The 20,413-nt window shown below is 39.6% G+C and overlaps 1 protein-coding gene across 5 annotated transcripts in view; it reads left to right on the top strand.

Moving 5' to 3' along the window:
- The first annotated feature begins 162 nt into the window (after nt 1–162).
- Nucleotides 163–20,413, top strand: part of GPSM2 (G protein signaling modulator 2) — a 28,391-nt gene continuing 8,140 nt past the window's right edge. Inside the window, exons 1-8 of one of the 5 annotated variants that reach the window (XM_086901686.1) lie at nt 187–348; nt 10,823–11,117; nt 15,787–15,818; nt 17,011–17,232; nt 18,301–18,436; nt 18,898–19,040; nt 19,534–19,657; nt 19,918–20,033. In XM_086901686.1, the coding sequence (XP_086757812.1) occupies nt 17,012–17,232; nt 18,301–18,436; nt 18,898–19,040; nt 19,534–19,657; nt 19,918–20,033 (740 nt within the window). In that variant the 5' untranslated portion in view covers nt 187–348; nt 10,823–11,117; nt 15,787–15,818; nt 17,011. Of the gene's footprint in view, nt 349–1,405; nt 1,647–3,005; nt 3,070–10,822; nt 11,118–15,786; nt 15,819–17,010; nt 17,233–18,300; nt 18,437–18,897; nt 19,041–19,533; nt 19,658–19,917; nt 20,034–20,413 lie in introns of those variants that run through there. The other 4 variants (XM_086901687.1, XM_086901682.1, XM_086901683.1 and 1 more) reach the window with 4 other exon arrangements.

Here is a 20,413-nt window from a genome sequence, read left to right as displayed (position 1 = left end):
GAGCGCGGCTCCGGCCCCGCCCCGCCCCGAGCGCGGCTCCGGCCCCGCCCCGCCCCGAGCGCGGCTCCGGCCCCGCCCCGCCCCGAGCGCGGCTCCGGCCCCGCCCCGCCCCGAGCGCGCCGCCCGCCATTGGTCCGTGCGAACGATGCGGCCGCTCCGGCCGTTGGCGGCCGCGCCCCTGGGGCCGGGCGCGCGCGGCGGCGATTGGCGGGTTCGAGGAGCGGCTGCGCGTGGGCGGGCGGGGCCCGCCGCCCCTCACAGCCCCTCTCGGCCCCGCCGGCCCGGCTCACACAGCGCCGGCCCCTTGGAGCCCCGCCGGGCCCTCGCACCGCCGGGCCCTGCACGCAGGTGAGCGCTGCGCCGGGGGCGCGGCGGGGAGCTCTAGGTGGCAGAACGGGGGCTCCGAACGCGGCCCCGGTAGCTGCCGCGGCCCCGAGCGAATAAAGTCGCGGTGCGGGCCGCTCCCAGCAGCGCTGTGCGAGCCGCTGCCGTGTGCCGGCAGCCACCGAGCGCCCTTGAGGAACAAAGGCAGGAGGTGCCCGTGGCCGGCGCGGGTGGGCTCTGTGCCACGATGGCCCTGGTGTCTCCGAAGGGAGCCGGTACCAACAGGGCTGTGCCTCAGGCGGCTTTGGGCACTTGTGTGGTGCTAACGAGATGGATAAATAAAATAAAAGTATAAGGGCGGGAGTGAAACAGGCTGGTAATAAAACCGGAACCGAAGGATCTGCAAGCATAACGCGAGGAGCGAAGTGTGCAGGCACCAAGCTCTAAACTCTTGTTCCAGAGTTTCAGTTAGGCATTGTGTTGTGGCATATCTAAACTCGGATTATACCAGCCTTAGTCTCATTTATCTGCTGGACTGTAGGTTTTTCTAGTGTAGTTCCTGTCCTTCTATTGCTTTTTCACTTTGTCAATGGAGGAGCATAGTAAATCAGAAATTGCTCTCTATCCCTTTATTGACCCGATTGCCGAGACACAAATTTTACCCCATCTTGAAGCTTTCTTCTGCTTTAGAAGCTTTTTCAGCCTTATGTGCTGTTCCTGTTAGGTTCTTGCCAGTGTCTGCAGGGCTCATGTATCCTGGGTTACTATGGAGAGCTATGCAACCATCTCAGAATTAGGAAGAAAGTGCTGAGTCTTGCACCTCAGAAAGATCAGTTGAGAGATTCTAGTCCCTGCTTATATTTTGTCTGGAAACTTTATACCTCTTTTTAAAGTGATAATTCTATTAGACCTGAAAATGCTAGCAAAAAGACCTCCTCGTAATACAGTCCTTCTGAATCCGTCGCTTATATATATTTTCAGTGTGTTAAAACTAATTTGTAGGCCTGTCCGAGTGTTCCTTCTTACTAATTTAATTAATGGTTAGCAAGTCTTCAGGACTGGTTATGCATCCCACTTCGGTAGGAAGGACTTTGTACTTCCAGTTACTTCCATATAAAGCTGTGACAAAACTTGCCTGAAACCTAAGACAGCTTCATTGGACTAGAAGAAACCCATGTGAATCTTCTCAGTTGCTTTATTTAGCATGCTGTTGTTTAAATGCTCTTGTAACTCTTTTAGGCATCTTGAAACTACTTAGGGTTGTGCATTGCTGCTACTCTTGCTGAAGAATTACTTCACAAATTGATGACTCGAAGGTCAGAGTAAGTTTTGAGAAGCATTTTTCTAAAAAGAAATGCTGTTTGTCCCTAGTTTTAACTACTGACCATAAGGGGATTTTGAAATTTTTTAGAGTTTATAATTTTATAGTTTCTCCTCATCTATCAGTTTTTTAAATTTAATAACCAACATATTTGTACTTTTTGTCCTCCAGGTTTATTGTAGTTTTGTGTGATCAGTTTCACTTTCCACAAGTGAGTCAGTCGTGCCCAGATCTGTAACTATAATCTCGGTTTCAGTAGCTTTTAAGGTTAACGTTTTAATGAAATTAGTTTTCTTTGAGGAGTGAGCTGTTATTTTAAGACTTTCTGAGAGATCAACCTGTTATTGTTATCACTGCCCCTGCAAATAAAAGCAATGAGAGATACCAGGTACCAGAAAAATCCTTAAACTTTTCTTTAGCCATTTAGTAGCAAGTCAGCTATACAAGTGATAATATCCAAAAAAGAAAAAAGGTATTCTTTTGTGGAAGACCACAATATTAGGAATGCAAAACACAGGAAAAGCAAAAGTGGAAAGACTAGCAAGAGATGGTCTGAAACGCATACAGTGTTGAACAGATGATTAATGTCAAGTTGCCTCTTGGGACTCAAATTTGGCAGTAGTTGAGGAATATGGTTCTTGTTCATATAATAAAACTTTTTTGTATTACAAACCTTTTACTAATAGGAGGGAAAGCTTTCATTCAGCTGGGTTACAGGTCACACATGTGATTTATAAAGGAGGCTCTCTAAATCTATTTTATTTCTTGGTTATTTCTGTTTGCTACACTATTTTTCCTCCTGTTGCCATATTAGTATACTCGTAGGAATTTTGTTCCTTGCGTGCAGAACTTTGGAGCCTGGACCTTATCTAGTGGCTGTTGGTTTGTTAGAGAACAAGATGTGCTACTGTGACCAATTCTATCAGTGTAATAATGCCTGTACATAATGAATAAACTGGCAGTGGGGGCAAAATGGGCTGCAGTCCAGTAGCCATCACACTGATGGAGGAAACTTCATTGAGGAGATTCTGAATAGATTTGCAGCTGCATCCCAGGTGTTGGAATGAATATGCAAAGCAATTTGCAACTTGGCACCTCAACAAATACTGTTTTCCTTCGATCTCCATAGATGACGTGCTATGAATACAGTGTACCTGTCTATAAGAAGGAAACAGTACGAAAAAACAACATGTGGTCTTCTCACTGTTGTGAGTTCATCCTGCACCACAGCATTTGCAGGTTGTAATTGTGGACTCCTTAGAGAGGATGTTAATGGCTGCTGTTAGTACTTGGGAACTGAGGGGCACAGGTGATGCACCAAGCAGTGCTGCTGGCATTAACCTGTCATGTATCATTGCAGTTGTGTAACAGAGGTTCTATGAGAGCTGCATCTGCTCCCTGCAGGACAAAACCTTGTTGGTGTGGTAAGGATTCATTATGCTGAATGTCTGCTTTGGCTCTGAGTGAGCACCACAGTGCCAGCTATATAGCAGCTGTATTGCTTCACTTCAGTTGCTACTGTCTTACTGCCAGTGATTCTAAGGATTATTATTTTTTTTAATTTAATTTATAGAATCTTAAGGTAACTTCTTCCATTTCTTTGTAAGATGCTTGTACAGTGTTTGTCTTCTTTCTTTTAAGTGCCAGGATCTCTTTTTAAGATATTTTATAGGCCAAGAAGGAGCTAAGTTAGGTGGAGCATTTTATTAGAGAAATTTGTGATCAACTTGGTCTATCAGCTTAAGTACAAATAGCCAGCCTTTTGTGCTGAACCCTTCCTATCTGGGGTTCTTTCACATTGGATAACATGCTCCAGTTCCCAAACTGAAGGTAGTCAAGTGTCTCATTGCCTGGGAGAGGCCTCCTATATGTTCATTTGCATGATGAGATTGTTCCAAAGGAGCAGGGTTCAAATTTGCCTTCAGAACTTGGTAACAAAACTGTTACTGATTTATTGGGAATTATTTCAACTTATACTGTGAATAAAAGGATCACAAGTTACTGCTTTGTTGTGAACTGTCATTGTAGTCTCTTGCATTTGTGTATTTAAAGTGCAATGCAGATCTCAACCCCAGTTGTGGGAGATGTTGGAAAGAAGGCAGCACAATATTTGCTTTCAGTCTGTGAATAGCAGTTTGTAAATAAACTTGGATCTGGTTCTGTCTAAAAAGAAAAGAAAAAAGGGTAAAGAATCCAAATACCTTGATATATCAAATATGTGGAAAAATTCTGACCTCTTTTGACTGTGATATTATTCTGCACTGTTCTTGTACTTGAAATCTGAATCTTGCTGCAGGTTGAATTAGTTTTCAGTTGCCTGATTAGTTTTATGATGGGAATATTAGTTATATTTTGCTGGCACTTCATATTCTCCTTTCTTAATTTATCATAGTGTGGGATTCCCCTAATTTAGGATTTAAATAGATGGCTTAGATTAAATATCTGCAGAAGTGTCTGTATAATAAAAATACTCATGGTTTCTTGTGTTAACTACACTGGGTTCTTTCACCTTCAGACTGGACAGTAATTATGTACATTAGGTAGCAAGCTGTTTTCCAGTTTAATAGTGGTTCTCTTTGAAAAAGAAGGGGAAAAGGATCATACAGAGTTTGCAGGATATACAGAGTTTGAAAGGCTTTACATGTTGCAGACCTCTAGCATTACTTAAAGCCCCAAACACTCCATTCAGCTAGGTACTCCACAAACAGAGGAAAAGTCCTCCTAATCTGCAGAATAGGTGGAAAGTACATACAGGAAATGCCAGAGGGCAGGTGGAAATGCTCCCAGGCTTGTGTTTGCCTTTAACAGAGTGCTGTGTGATCCAGGGCATCCATCAGCTATGCCAGAGCTTGGAGTGCAGGGACAACCAAAGGAGTTAACAGGTGAAATGAAGGAGATGAACCTTCCCTTACCTGTGTTTAGAATCTACCACAAGCTGGATCTGTTTGGTTTAGGCAGCCAGTGAAATAAAGAAAACCCCAAACAAAAATTTGTACAAATGGAGTGATAAATTAAATATCTCTACTGTTAGTTACCATGTCTGTCAAAATGTAGGGCTACATTAGCAATTAGGTAATGGATGTTGGACTCTGCTCTGGAGCTGTGTTCCTCTAGTTGTCAAATCCGTGATTTCATTTCCAGATGCATTGAGAGCCTGACTTCATTGTAAGCAAAATTTGTCTCAGAAATGCTTGATGCCTGTCTTTGTTGTGGGGCTTTGTTTGTCTTTTTAAAATTAATTTTAAATCTTGAGATGAGTATCTCATTGCTAGGACATTTTTAAAGGTTATTAAAAAAATATAAATAGAGCTTCATAAACTAGATTTGTATCCTGTAAAGTAGTTTTGGGGTTTTATGTGATATTTTCCTTACTTTGTTTCATATAGTTATTAATATTGTCAATAAAACTATTTTGTGTAGCTACCTGGGACTCTTTGGGACTGTTCTGGAGATACTTGTGCTCCTTTGTCACTAGGGGGTTTCTCTTCCTGTAGTCATATTGATGACTAAATTAGAGTAAATTGATGAATAAATTAAAATAATTGGACAGAAACTCTTTTCTTGATTTGGGTTTATGTACAGTGCTAGAAAGAAATTAGGGAAGGAATGAAGAAAAGAATCGTATTACTTAGGAGTTTGTGGCAGACAATGATAGCATTAATGTAACTACTCATTTAGCAATTACTTTAATTCTTTGAGGAGTATTTGTCTTTAGTATCGTAACTTCTATTATTGGTATTTTTCCAGTCTTTTATAACCTTTTGTGCTTCTGTTGACCATCTGGAAAAACTGCTGGTTACTGAAGTCATTAAGTCTTGGGTATTGAGTGGCTAAAAAGGGAGATGGAATAATTTCAGCGGTAATGGAGTCAAATTTCCCTCCCTCACTCTAGTAATTCTTTTCTTTTGATTCACAAAAGGCAGTTGGCTCTGCATCTGTCAGCTCTGGTTACAAAATGCTTGTCTAGCCTTATGCTCTCAGTTACAATTTGGTGATTCTAGCAAGGAAATTATCATTTCCTATATAAAAGATAGCTCTGTGCCCATCGTTTGGGCAAAGGAGAGGAACCCTCATACTCTATTTTCTGTAAGAACCTTATAAGTGGAATTCCAGGCTTTTGGAGCAGTGCACTGATAGGATTACAAGTCAGCATCACCTCTGGGCCAAAGCCAGTGCAATACCCGTCCCTTCCAGCCGTTTCAGGGCTATCTCCAGTATTCAGCAATGCGCCTTAGAATTGTGTGAGCCCGTATTTATAAGTCAGCATGGTAAATATAGGTGAGGTGGAGGAGGAAGTATCTGAACCAAGAACATGAGATAGTGGTTTAATTTATTTGCAGCTTCTCTGATGAGCCTGATGGCAAAGGATGTTTAGGTGGTGTCTTTGCCATGCTCTGTAGTGGTACAGGCTCTGCTGCATGAGCTCTGTCATTCACACCTGGGAGGAGCAGCTCAGGAGCTGTTTATGAACTCTGTCTTTCCTCTTCTGTCCATTAATGTGTGATGTGAGCTGCAAAGTGGCTTGCATGCTGCTAAGCCAGTCATATAAACGAATCCCTGTGGTTTATTCTGGGGTTTTCTGCTCAACAGAGAAATCCATTAGGAGACAAAGGCAGTATTTCAGCACAGGTATTGCTACACATCACCGTGATCCTGAATAAAGCCTCAAATGCACCTCATCAGTGAAGGTGGTTTCTATGTGCACTCAGCTAATCAGCTGTTGAACAGCTGTCAAAAGTGGTACAGAGAGGAGTTTAAAATTAAGCTGCCAAGAATAACCACAGTGGTCTTAGTACAGTTGTTTCTTGTATTTGCATGATCCACTCTCATGACTAGTCATTTGTACTGTGCTCAAGGTTTGGAAAAATTAATTTTTCCCAACCATGGCACACATTTACTTAAAGGCTCATTCACAGGGGAACATGTATTACTGCAGAAATGCTAATGATGATGCTGTTTACTATGTAAATACAATATTACAGTTGATGTGAAATGTCAAGGGGTTTTTGGTGGCTTATTTTAGGCTTGTAATTATTATTATTAGTTCAGGTGAATTTAAAAAATATCCTTGAACAGCACTGAAGACTAAAATAGAGAATGCTTTACTTCTGAATGTTCCTTGTGATATTTGTATTTATTTGCTGTTATATTTTGAAGGTCTGAAGCCAAGCTGATCTCTGTATATGGGACTGTTGGTATATTTTTATTGTTGTGCAGTCTGGTTCTTCATTCACAGGGTACACAGAGCTCTGTTTAGTTTTTAGATGATCCAGTTCAAGCTTCTTTACATTTTTGCCTTTTTTTTTTTTTTTTTTCTCCTACTTTTCCTATAACATCTTTCTGAAAGGAAATTCCAACTTAGTTCATCATTGGGAAATTTCTCTTAATCCTGAAACAAGAAGTCTCTGTCACTTGTTTTTCTCAGGAAATGCAATTTGTGCAGTAGATCTGCTTCTATCTGTACTTTCCTGTAGTAGCTCTTGAATCTCTCTGTCGGTGATGACTTCATTTGGCAGATGCTCCTTTCCCACAGATTTGTGAGGAATAGCAGATGGGGAGAGAAGGCATGACTTGATCATCTCCTTTAGGGAAAGGCAGAAGGAATGGAACTGTTTGATATTCCACCAGCCCCCAAGTGACCGGTCAGGGTCTGTCAGCTGTCTGGCCATGTGACTGCATCAGCAAAGCAATGCTTTCAGTCATCTGACAAACTCCAAAAAAGAAGGTGTGGGCTGAGGAGAGGAGCAAATGAAGCTTCTTAAAATGTTCTGTTTTGAGGTGATGAAGGAGAATGAAACCATCTTCTCCAACTGTATTGTGATTATTATTTCTGTGTGCTGCAAATAAATTGCAGCATTGGCTTTCTGTTGCTTGCTGATGAATTTTCACCTGTGCAGAAATACAGTTTTTTGTCAAAACTTTAAATGAAAAAATCTATTGTAGACATTCAGTGTAAGTAAGAATTGCAAACTGATTAAACTCATTGTCTACCACTGAGATAAAATTTATAGTATGTAATAAAATTATTGCTGAAATGGAAAATGCCTTAAAAGGTGAAACACCTGTCTGGAAGCTGTGATAACTAGAATTACTAGCTTGCATACAGGCTTTGGGGAAAGAAATAGCAGCTAGTGTTTTATCACTGTCAGGAACTTGAAACATACTGGTTAGCATTAAAGATAGGGACACCTTGGTTTCTTCTGTAATTTTTCTTGAGACAGAGTGAGCCTTATTCCAGTCTTAGCATGTGTATCACTGAGTCAGTGCAGGGATGTTAATGGATGGTTGAGATGTACTTTCATCATTCAAACCACATCTATATTCATGTAGCTTCTATATAAATCTGTGATTTAATAGAAAAAAAAAACGGAAAGTGACTTTCTGGCAGCAGTAAGTACTTTTTTTTTAGACAGAGCAATAAATTGAGGCAAATTTACCTTTTTATTGATGGTTTAATTGAAAATCCTGTAACTGTTTATAGCCAGGGTGGGTAATCCCTAACTGTGTATGGATCACCATTTTATTCTAATAAAGAATTGATACAGTGCATGTTTTGTCTGTTGTGAGCTATGAAGTGCCTTCCACATTTGATTGCCCAACCTCTGCCTTGCTTCATTTGATTTGGGGATGGTGATGTTGATGTTTGTTTCTGCTTTGGTATAAAACAACTGTGTAATTAGTAACACCAGCTTGATCTTCCTTTTCTGAAGGAGACCAAATCTTTTCTCTGTGGGCTTTTTGCTGCTACTTTGAAATTACAGAAACCCCTAGGACTTCCTATACTAATTCCTATACTAATATTTAGTTAAATTGTACATTTTAAGGTTATATATACAACTTCAGTTTTCTATTTATGTTTCCTGAAAGGAAAGCATAACATGGATAGAGATTTTGTATTGCTCTGAGGTGTGGAGAGAATATATTTAAAGCAGCTTGATTGCATTAATACAGACTTTTTTTCTAGTAAGCCCGAAGTGATTTTTTCAAGCTACATAAAATTTTAATTAAAAATGCAGGTTTACGACAAAGCCCGTTTCACTGTTAGTTATGCTGACAGTGTAGAACTTCTCCTGAGGTCTGTTAATTCCTTAGGCTTTTCTGCTGGAGCCCTGTGTCCTCTGAGCCAGTTCCACGCTGATCACCAGCTTGGGCAAGGCTTGGTTACACAGAGATGCTCTCAGTAGTTACGGTGCAGCAGTTGGAAGTGCAAGGCTTAGTTTGTTGTACTTCAGTCCACCCAAGGCCAGTTTGCACCTGGGAGATGCTGTCTGTGCAAGTGTTCGACTTCCACCCCCTGCATTTTGCATTCCCCAGTCTAATTAACGTGATTTAGGTTTGGTTACTGATTACATGTTGGCATGGCTGAAGGCGTAATTGACAGCCTAATGAGTTATGCATGAAGAAGCCAGGTATGAAGAGCAGACCCAGTAATTTTGGTTGGATCTGTGATGATGATGTGCTGGCCACTGTGGGTGTGTCCGTATCACCCTCCCAAGACTAGGAATGTGCTGTATGGCCAGTAAGGAGGGAAGAAAGCAGGAGTAGTGGTTCCAGCTCATGAGGGATGGTGGCATCAGTCAGACAATGAGGACAGATGTGTAGCTCAGATATAGTGAAGCTATAATCACCTGATGTAAAATGTACTGCTAAAAAGAACTGATTTTAAATAAACACTGATGTTCTGATGTACTTTTAAGTATTAAGTGTTTTTTTTTTAAATTAAAGTTGGCTTTTTATTTTTAAAAAAAGCTTTTAAAATTATTCAGTTAATTACCATTAGAGTATAAATATACAAACAAATTTTGTGATCTGTGGAGGTTGACAGAGTACACACTTTTCACTTTGTGGTGTTCCCACTGTGGAAGAGTGGGAACAAATCCAAATCCCTTGGAATTGCTGAGCAGCAGGAGTGCTGGAGGATTGCTGTAGACTGGGTGGCTTAGGGCCATTGGCTCTATGAGTTACCTGAGCTGAGGCTGGACAAACTTCCGCAGAGTGAATACCTGGAACACAGCCTGCCCAGTGTGTGGGTTGAATGCTATTGTAACCTATGGGTGTCACGCTTCATAATTGCAAAAATATACCCACACCCACTTGTTGATGCCAGATAATTCTAGTGATGAGTATGGAAGGGTAAAATATTTGTTTAATTGGAAGAATGTGGATAGTTTGAGGGCTGCTGTCAAGGTAGAGTAGGAGAGGAAGCATGGATCTTCCCAGCTGGAACTTGATAAAACTGAGAGGAACAGGCACAGGCTATATCGACAATTAAATATACAGATTTACATAGTCTTCTGATAACAGCTCTGAATCTGAGCTCTGTTCCTGTCTTTTTGCATCTCTGCAGCCTCTTGATGAAATATGCATTTGTGAATTACACAACTCTATGTTTACTTGCCAAGGAAGGTAATATTAGTATCGAGGCATAAATATGTCACTGTCTCTACTAAAAATATGTTTAAAAGTGGGTAAACTTTTGATTACAGGGTTTCTTTTCTGTTCATTTTTCCCAGCCAGCCTAAACATGTCCAGTATTTACATTCTGGCTTCTGCAATCCCTTTGAAGCAGAGTTTGGAGCTCTCATTGCAGTGCTGCAGAATTTTTGAATAGGAAGCCAGTGTTAATGCCCCCCTTTCCCTCCAAACTCTCATACTACCCCTTTTCTTCTGGGAGCAGGGAAGAAAAAAAGTGAGTAGAGGGCTTAAACCTTTGCTGGCTGCTGTGCTTACAGTATTCCACAACAATCTCCAGAATGGGTGATCTCCAGATGGGATTGTGCCCACCAGTTCTGACTGCTGTGAGCCTTCAGCTGATGATCAGGGTTTCAGCACCAGTATTTACATGTTGATTACTTTGTGTTCTATTTTATATTAGCCTTTCATTCTGTAGTTTTCATCCTTTAAGGTTTTTGCCTGGAACTTCATGAGGCCAGAAAATATTAACAAGGGTAAAGTCTTCAAGAGAAGAGGGTGTTGGTTTTTGTTAAACCTCTTTGGCTCTCTCACTTGCCTACAGGAATTGCCATGTCTTTGTAGAAGGCTTTGGCTCTGCCTTTAAGTTCTTGAATGACGTTTCCTGCTTCGTCGGAGCAGTGTTATGCTTTTACATCAGCTGCAAATGCTGATGAGGTATTAACTATGAGACTTCAAGCCAAGCATCTTGTGTTCCCTTTGCAGAACCTCGGCTGAGTGGAGCTTAAAGGGCCACAGATGAAAGAAAGAACATGAACATTTCTGAAGGTGTGAGATGTGTTTCGCAGTGACCTCCTTACCTCAGTAGTAAAGAAGAGTTTTTCTAGAGGAGCTTCTTAATATACTAACTGGAATGGTGCTCTGACAACAATTCTCCATAATAAAGCACTTACCCTACCACAGAACAGTATTTCTTTCTCTGCTGATAATGTAACTCAATGGCGGAAAATAATGTTTTGATAAGCATGCCTGAAGATCGTTCCTTTCACGTTCGATACAGGTAAGATTCTGGTAATTTTGCTATAAATGTGTAAGTGCTGTTAATAATAGAAAGCTAAACAAATTGCAACAAATAGCTCATTATCTCTGCTAGTAGTATTATTGAAATTTAAAATTAAACCCATTTTTTTCTTGGTTTTTGAATGATGAAAATTCACTTTTGCTATGTAGCAGATTGTATTAGTATGATTACGTGATTGTATAGTATTGGAACTTGCATAGTAGCAGAATAGTATATTATTGTGTGTATTTCTTTGTGTTTGGGATAGAGTGATAGTAAGTATTGTGCCTACAGAGTAATAGCTCTTTTAGCTATTTGGCTAAAAACATCTTTTAGCTGTTTGGCTGCCTATGCAAATTGCTGAGTTTTGTCTGCTAAAGTTCTCTGTTTGGCTGCCTATGCAAATTGCTGAGTTTTGTCTGCTAAAGTTCTCTGTACTTGTACTCTGTAGTCTGCCCATTATTGTTTGAATGATGAGGTATTTTCCTTGTTTAAAATAAAGAGGTTTAATTCATAGATGGAAGCTGCCTTGGTGCCTTGCACACAAAAGTACTGTTCTTGCAAGTGAAGAGGATATGGGATTTCCCTTCTGAGAGCTTTTATCACTTTTCTTCTGAATCCCCTTTACAGAAGTGGGAGAATGTGTTAACATTTCAGACTCGCTCTAATGGAGCTGAACTACAGGAGCATTGTGTGGTGCACGGTGTTTGGAAGGGTAAATCTTGCAGTTCATTCAAGAGGAAGGGACACTGGAAGACTGAAATGATTGTTCAAAAAGAAATAAAGAATGAAGTTCTTGTGTGCTCCCCCCACCCCTACCCTGGTCATCCTTTCTTTGGAGGCCTTTTCCTCACTAGCTGACAGCAATATGGCAGCACCTGTATTTGTAAGACAGCACATGCTATGGCTTAATATTAATCCTTTCAACCTTCTGACAATGTTAGATTGCTGTTGGAGTGGTCTTCTCTTCCATTTCATAGAAGTTCCTCATTTAATTTCATACAAGTCCTGGTTAGCAGGTGCAGGCAGTTGGAGGAGCTCTTTCATTGTCAGTAATGAGGAAAATTAGCAAATAAGCTGTAATTTACTGTTTTCTTGCTTTATTTTGCTAAAATCTTGATCCTGTTTTGACTGTAAGTGTATAAGCATGATAACTCTGTGCTGAGTGTTTCCTGAAGGGACCCATTTCCCAGCATTCCTATACCACATTTCCCCACGCTGGTGCTGATGCTCTTGGTCCTCCCCAGACCATGTCAGAACATCCTTGCTTGCTCTTTAATAAAAGCAGGACCTGTTCAGGGTACCATTATAGAAATAAATGGATGAAAAATGTGTCATGGTCAATGGACTGGTTTAAACTGACTAGCTAAAAAAAAAACTTTAAAAAACTTGGCAAGCACCATCAGGGCACAATGTCTTATTGCTTTATACTGTATTTCAGTACAAGTTTTAATGAGCCCGATTAAAAATATCAACAATAACAATATTTGTGACCTCATTAAACTTTCCTGCAAGAACTATAATCTGATTCACATTTAAAAAACATGATGACATAATACTTATAATTTAAAAACATATTTGGCTTTCCTAAGAATTTGAGAAACTGGATTCATTCAGTATATTGACCTGGAATTTTATGATGATTTTCAGAGCTGTAATTTGCAAATATTTTATTTTGTTGGAGTTTAAAATTTAGTGCAGGAAATAAAAGGTCATAAATTACTGGGGAGGGAGTTGTCAGTTTTAAAAAAAAATTACTTGCAGGTATTATCCCAGGCTTGTTTGGCTGTTACTGCTCTTTTCCTTCTGGCATTCCATTAGAACTGATTTTAAAGAAGCTGGGGCCCACTCCCAAGGAAAGGCTTTACTATGGGTCTGTTTCTGGCTGTGCAAATGTTTCTTTCTCCCCACAGGAGGTTATCAGTATCACTTTTGCAGTTTTAAAAATGCTTATGCTGGTGGAAGGAGATTATTTTTTATTTTTTTGTTGTTTAGTGACTGAAAATAAAATTCTAATGTTACTTGTTTTGTATGAATAGATGGTCTGTAGGGTATATTTTGTAGAACTTGTTTATTTTGGCCTGCTGAATTCATACACCAAAAACTTAACTGCTTTTATCTTGACTGGAGCAAAGAATACAGAATTCAGGTGTGTGGTTTCTTTGTGTGAGTTGTGTTGCTCACGTGCAGAAGCCAAGAGTAAGGGCAGGAGTCAGGACTGGTAATGTCAGCTTATTACAGGATGCTGTGGCATTAGTGACACTGCGCATAGGAACTAAGGAGATGTCATGGGGGTTGTTTTGTCTCTAGGTGTGTTATTTGTATCAACATGTTTCATGGCAAACTGATGACAGCTGTGTTCCCCCTCAAAAGCAGTAAGTCCTCTTAGTGGGAATTGAACTGAGTAAAACTAAATTGTTTAGAGATTGTAGTGATCAGTGAATCTTGCTGCCTTCTTCCACTGCTTATTCTTCTTAGCACTTTTCTTGTACTTACTGTAAGATGAGAACAGCTGAAGGGAGTGAGACAAAAACAAGGAGGCAATATGCTTAGGGTTTATATTCTTAGAAATAATAAAGGCTTAAAACAGAATGTAAAAAAGGTCAGAGAAGACCAAGCAAGGTGAAGAAAGAAGAAAAGAAAAATGAGGAGCCAGGCAGGAGGAAAAGCTTTGAGGGCCAGATAAGGATGAGGTAGTTTTACAAATGTGAAATTATTCAGGAGATGCCAGCCTTTCAGAGGACAGGTCCAGGCAGCTATAGACAGCCTAACAAAATGAAGCCCTGTCTGAGCATTTCCAAGTAGTTTCTGAGAGGACATTACCCTGTTCAGCAGGAACAGAATTGCATTAGAAGTGCGGATGAATGGGGCTTGTTCTCGTCTCTCCGCAGATTCAATGTATCTCTTGTTTGGCCCCTTGGTGTTGAGTAAATAATTCAATTCAGCCCAGGGAACAGAGAAAGTAATGTCATATTCTCCTTGTAACTATTTAATGACTTCCTAAAACATTGATAACCTGGCCCTGTCTAGTCTGCTAAAGTGCTATTTAACCATTAGTAGTGACAGGTGGAGTACACCTACATAAATCCTAAAAAAACACACTAAAACAAAACAAACAAAACCAAAACAAACAATCAAGTTGTGTTAATAGACAACAAGAGTCCTTTAGGTAGCAGAGGGGAAAAAAGAAATACAAACCAAAACCAAATCTCTTCTGAATCCAGTTTTGATACTTGATGGAAAACTAGGAAACTTTCAAAATAACTGAGTGATTTCATAGCTCTTATATAACCTGAATAAAATATTAATTTTGTATTTAAAAATATGTAGTGCAAGCAACTGTGGAAATAAATATTTAATTTTCTCTGTTCTATTTTGGTATAGCTTATTTAGGTTTTGAAATGGTAGGTCAGAAAGATCCAGGTGGAATTAAAACTTTAATTTGCTGTACAGATTCTAGCAACCTGCTAACACAGCCTCTCTAGAACTGTGCAATTTTTGCAATCTTTTTTTACTCAAACAACTGTTAATTCTCATTTTCATTTACTTTCTTTAATTCTGGTTGAATTTAAACACTCTGTAATAACAGCTGATTTTCACTAGTCTGACTATAAGCCATTTGCTTCTTAGTTGTATTCTGTATGAAAGATCCCACATCTTTCATTTTTATAAGTTATACTAAATCTAGGGTTGCAAATCCAGATGATTGTATTTCAAATTCCCTGATGAAATGGTAATGCTGCCTTGGCATTTTTTGGTGTAGTGTGAAATTAGATGAACGCAGTCCCTCAGGGGAGCTGCCATACTGCACCACTCTCTGATATTGCCCTTGTACCTTTTTTAACTGCCTTTTCTTCACTGATTATGTGGCTGATGCATCAGAGTTAAAAATAATTATTTTTTTTTAATGGAATAAATTAACTTATGGGAGCAGAGTCCAGTGTAGCATTTTCACTGTTACATCACACAAACATTTTGCTAAAAGTTCTGCTCTTTTTAGCCAGTCAAACTAAAAATCCAAAGAGTGTGGTCATGTAATGGTCCAAATCTCTGCACTGAGAAGCACCATATTTTCTATCTGTCACTCTAATTGGACATGTCAGTGAACATGAGGTGCCCGGAGAGAACCTCTTTGGATAGGATTAAGATTACCCAATGAAGTGTTTTAAGTCTTAAACCTTCGGTTGCTGATGGTGTAATCATTTCTGCCTTGTGCTTAATTGTACTTAATCATTTCTGCCTTCTTCTGTCTTACATTCAACACATGCACAATGTCATGAGAGCCAGGTGGTGTGTTGTAGCTTATAGGAATGCTTTAAATTCTCTGAGAAGCGTTTCCAAACCTAAAGATACTGCATGTGTTATGGATATCCAACCTGAGAAGTTTGGCTTGGCAAGAACTTCATGCTGGAGTTACCTTTTGCTGTCAGCATCTTTGGCAACTACCAAGCAGACAGTGCTTTTGGTTGCACAAGTTAAACATGTCAGTCATCTCGCTGTGCTTAAGTTGTGGCATGTCGAAGACCAGCAGGTATGGTAGTATTCTGTGTTTTGTATTGTACTTGTGATCCCAGTTCTTCTAGTTCTTTTGGAAGTCATTAGATTTTTCCAAAATATTTCCTTCCTGTTGAGATTTGAGTAGAAGTTTATATAATAATTTTTTTTCCAGATTAAGAAAATAAAGAAATGTAAATATTGCAGGTATGTTAAAAACTTCATCACTATGTCAAGTCAAAACAGATTGTCGTCTGGTGTTTCTACTAAAATAACTTCTGCAATACCCAGCATGCGATTGTCCACTTTTTGGCTATAAGAGCATGTACTTTTTTAACAATTATAGAATGTCTCTTACTGAGTTTTCATTTTGAAAAAAACCAAAACAACAAAACCACTGACATTTTTGCAAGCTTTTTAAAATGCATGTGTCCTGAAAAAGCTGGAGAAGCATATTGCTTCAAGACTGAGACCTGGAGCTCTTGTCTTTCTCATTTTCCTTTCCCCTGTCTCCCTTGCATCTCAGAACTGGAAAGTAGGAAATGTTTGGATAAAACTGTTAACACTGAAATGTTACATTTTGTACTCTTGAGCTCACAGGGGCAAAAATGCATGTGAATGGTTCTTGCCACTGTAGTTTTCTATCAGATTCTTTGTTCACGTTCAAAATGTAATATTCTACAAATTCATTCATGACTGCAGAATTTTGTACCTGTATAATTACACAATTACTTATCCATAATAATAATAAATATTTTGGTGGGTTCTGGAATAATAGTGTATCAGTGAAGTAACTAGAATTGACATACATTTTGTCATTAATTGAATCTAGGTATTTTTTCTTACACTGAGAATTTTCATAGCAGTGCTAGTATAAAAATGAAGTGCCAAGGTGTATTGAATTACGTAAGAAACAACTTGGGGAAAATTAGTCTTTGATAATTAGAATATTCTAATTTAATTTTTTTGCTGTGAACCATTTTGTGGGTTACTATGACATCACCCTAAACATTTGAAGTGCTTCCATTTGTCATAATCAGTATTTGTCAGTAATAGCTTGATTTCTAGGTAACTTCTCTGAAATTATCTAGATGGTGAAAACTGGTTTTGAGCCCTTCAGGTGCTGCTGCAAAGCAGTGCTTGGTTTCCTCGCTGAGACTGAAAAAATAAGAAATTGCAGCTTCTTGTTATTTTGCTCATCACCATCGAAGTTTTAGTTTTCATTTCAGCCTTAGTTTCTGTAATACTCTAAAGCAAAGCTCATTGGTTGTAGTATGGTGCTGATTCCCTCTCCTAAACAAATACAGGCCCTCTGAGTAAAATGCCCTGTTCAGAGCTCAGATGCTGGACAGAATGTGGCATTTGGAGTGACTGTTGGCCTTTTTTGTCCCTGGTGCAGGATGGAGGCTTCCTGCCTGGAGCTGGCTCTGGAAGGCGAGCGCCTGTGCAAGGCAGGAGATTGCCGGGCTGGAGTGTCTTTCTTTGAAGCAGCTGTTCAGGTTGGAACTGAAGATTTACGCACCCTCAGTGCTATTTACAGCCAGCTGGGCAATGCCTATTTCTACCTGCATGAATATGCAAAAGCCTTGGAATACCATCACCATGATTTAACTCTTGCAAGGTAAGAGTTTTCCATGTCATCCCATTCTGGTGGATACAAGCAGCTGACTGTTCATTGTCCTGCCAAACCCTGCTATTAATACTGGCTAATGAGTAAACGTGGTGGTGGCAGAGGGCTGGGGGGCCTGGCAGGTCACTTGGGTGCCCTCTAACCTGGCAGTTAATACTTGGTCTAGCACCATAATCCTAGAACTGACTGAGGCCTCACCAGGTTTCTGAATAATTGACTGCTTTAAATCCACCCTTTCTTTAACCTTTCGTGTTTCTAGTTCTCCGTATTGTTAAGCTGCTCTCTTGTTTACTAGACAGAACTCCTTAATGTTTGTCTGTGTAAAACTCGAGATACTGTGAAATCTAAAACCCTGTCCCTTTCATATGCTATTTATGTATCTGACTTTTACTGATTTGTGTAGATCCAATAAAAGACAACAGGCATATAATGTACTTAACCTCAGTTTAGGTGTAAATCTATTCTTCCCCTGCCTTACCCTGCTCCTGTGCAGTGACCTTGGGGCATCTGTTTCGTTGTGCTGTCCTCCAGCTATGGCAGTCTGAGTGGTTCAGTGGCAGTCTCTTCCCTTAGTCTCATTTAGAATCTAGAAATGAAGTAGTGCCTTGAGCTACAGAGGAGACTGTAGGTCTTAAACCTTACAGTTAGGTGTCTTGTTAAGTAAAAAGAGACTTTTACTTAAAAGTAAAAAAAGGTCAAGTAAAACACAAACACAGCTAACCTCTCTTTCTAATGCTGGGACTGTCTTTCTAAATCATCTTTAAAAATTTCCTCTTTATTCTCTTCCTAAAATATGTGAATTTTAAAAAAAGTGTTAAGCAGATGATCAATACTGTGAATACCAGCAGTTGGTCAAACAGCACTGGCAGAATGCAATGCCTGTAACGACAGACAGAGCAATGTTTGAGTGTGTTTCAGATATAAAATTAACTGAACACATATGCATTTGCATAGCTGTGGTCTCTTTTCATAAATTCATGTAATTCTCTACCGTACATTGACCATCTGCTTGGTTTAAATTATACAGTTTTCCAGATACTTAAATTTATTCAATTTTAGGACAATTGGAGATCTGTTGGGAGAAGCTAAAGCTAGTGGGAATCTGGGCAACACCTTAAAGGTACTTGGGAATTTTGAAGAAGCTATCGTTTGCTGTCAGAGACACCTGGATATTTCCAGAGAACTTAATGATAAGGTAAGAATTGTGCAGGAATCTGGATGCAAAGTGCTAACATGCATTCCTGAACCCTGTGGTACTGGTAAGGAGCGTGCATGTTTCAGAGCAAAATAGTGAATATTCTTTAGGAATTTATTTCTTCTAGGAAGTAAGAATCTGTTAGTTGGAATACAGTTGTTTGTACCTGGAAGACTACAGGTCCAGGTTCAATATTACCCTATTTTGTGGTGGTAATTTTAATTCAATTCTTAATGGCAATTGACCTCAAGAATGTATCTTGCTCTCCAAAAAGAAGTAGTATGCAAAACAATTGGTTTGAGGGATGTGACTGTGTAGGTGATAAGATGTTCAGAATGGGCACAGTGTGTGTTGACAAGTAGTTAAGGAACTTTTTTCTCATCTGTGGACTGTACAAATAGTTGCTGTGATGGGAGACTTTGAAGCATGGAATTTTAATGCCGCTTTTACTTCTGGTTCAGGTTGGAGAAGCAAGAGCACTGTATAATCTGGGAAATGTGTATCACTCTAAAGGGAAAAATGTAGCTAATGCTGGGACTCATGATCCAGGGGAACTCCCAGATGATGTGAAAAATGCTTTACAAAAAGCTGCAAAGTATTATGAGTAAGTAGTAGCTTTAATTGTTGGGGGCTGGGAGAATATGATCATGCAGTTCATTAGAATGTGGGATATTTGCAGTGCCATGAGCTAAACTGTGAACTCAGTTCTTGCAGAACTGAGGTACCTGTCAGTTTGGTCTTTTCAACAGGACAGTGAACTGGTTTTTTATCGTGCCCTCACTTGTACCGTACCTGACAATACTTAGCTAGAAACCAGCAGAACTCTTCAAACCAGGCTGAGATAACAGGACCTTGTTATACCTGGATGTGTAACTAGAAGGGAGCATACTGGCTTGAGTAAGAATGCAGTGGAGTTTATCTCACATGAAAAATTTGCTGCTCAGATTCATGGTTATTTAAAGGCCATTAAAATAGGCCAAAGTAGAATATCTCTGCCTTTTCCTTTATATAAGAATTTTAAAAATTATTATTTAAATGGCTGTGAGGAAAAAACTTTTAGAAGTCACTATTCTCTTTCTCACTTTCCCCCAAAACAGGGAAAACCTGTCAATAGTAACAGAGCTGGGTGACAGAGCAGCACAAGGGCGTGCCTTTGGAAATCTGGGAAACACACACTATCTTCTGGGCAACTTCAGGAGTGCAGTTTTAGCCCATGAACAGGTACAACAATCTGCTAATAGTGAATTCTGTTGCAGCAGAGTATCAGGTTGCTCCTGACCTTTAGTATGTGTGTTATGTTGGATCTTGTTGCAAGCTTTTTAATGCAGGTTTTAAATCTTAATGGCACAAACTTCAAGTTTGGCTGTTCTTATCAAGTATTGTTGACCTAAAGAATGCAATTTTTTCATGCATTTCTGATGCAAATGTGTGTTACAAAGTATAAAGTGGAGTAACTAATGCAGTTATTTCACATTTTTAAGCGTCTCCTAATTGCAAAAGAATTTGGTGATAGATCAGCAGAAAGAAGAGCATATAGCAACCTTGGAAATGCCTACATATTCCTGGGGGAATTTGAAACTGCTGCTGAATATTACAGGTGAGTGACTGCTGATAAACACAATTTATACCTCTTGTACAGTTCTGTTGTGTCTGATACTTTAGCTCACTGTGGAACAACCATCTCTTCAACATACACTTTGGAAAAAATTACCATTTGTTTAGCAAAGAAATGTTTCCATTTTTGTTTAACTATTCTTTTTTTAAGGGAGGGGCAGCATTGATGCTTTTAATTTTTATAACTCTTTTGCTACTTTAATTAGAGTCTTTGTAGTACTGTAGACAGATGTCTTTCCACTGCTAGGTATTTATTCCCATTATTCTAGAAGCAGGCACTACTGTCTCAGCTCTTGGTGAGTTCTGGAATGTGAGTAGCTTTCCTAGCCTGAGATGGGTGGCTACCTCAGGTGTGCTTACCTG

This window comes from Cyanistes caeruleus, chromosome 9, assembly GCF_971803275.1.
Source record: "Cyanistes caeruleus chromosome 9, bCyaCae1.hap1.1, whole genome shotgun sequence".
Lineage (NCBI taxonomy): Eukaryota > Metazoa > Chordata > Aves > Passeriformes > Paridae > Cyanistes > Cyanistes caeruleus.
Note: the sequence above shows the minus strand (reverse complement) of the source record. Positions and strands in the feature narration are given on the sequence as shown.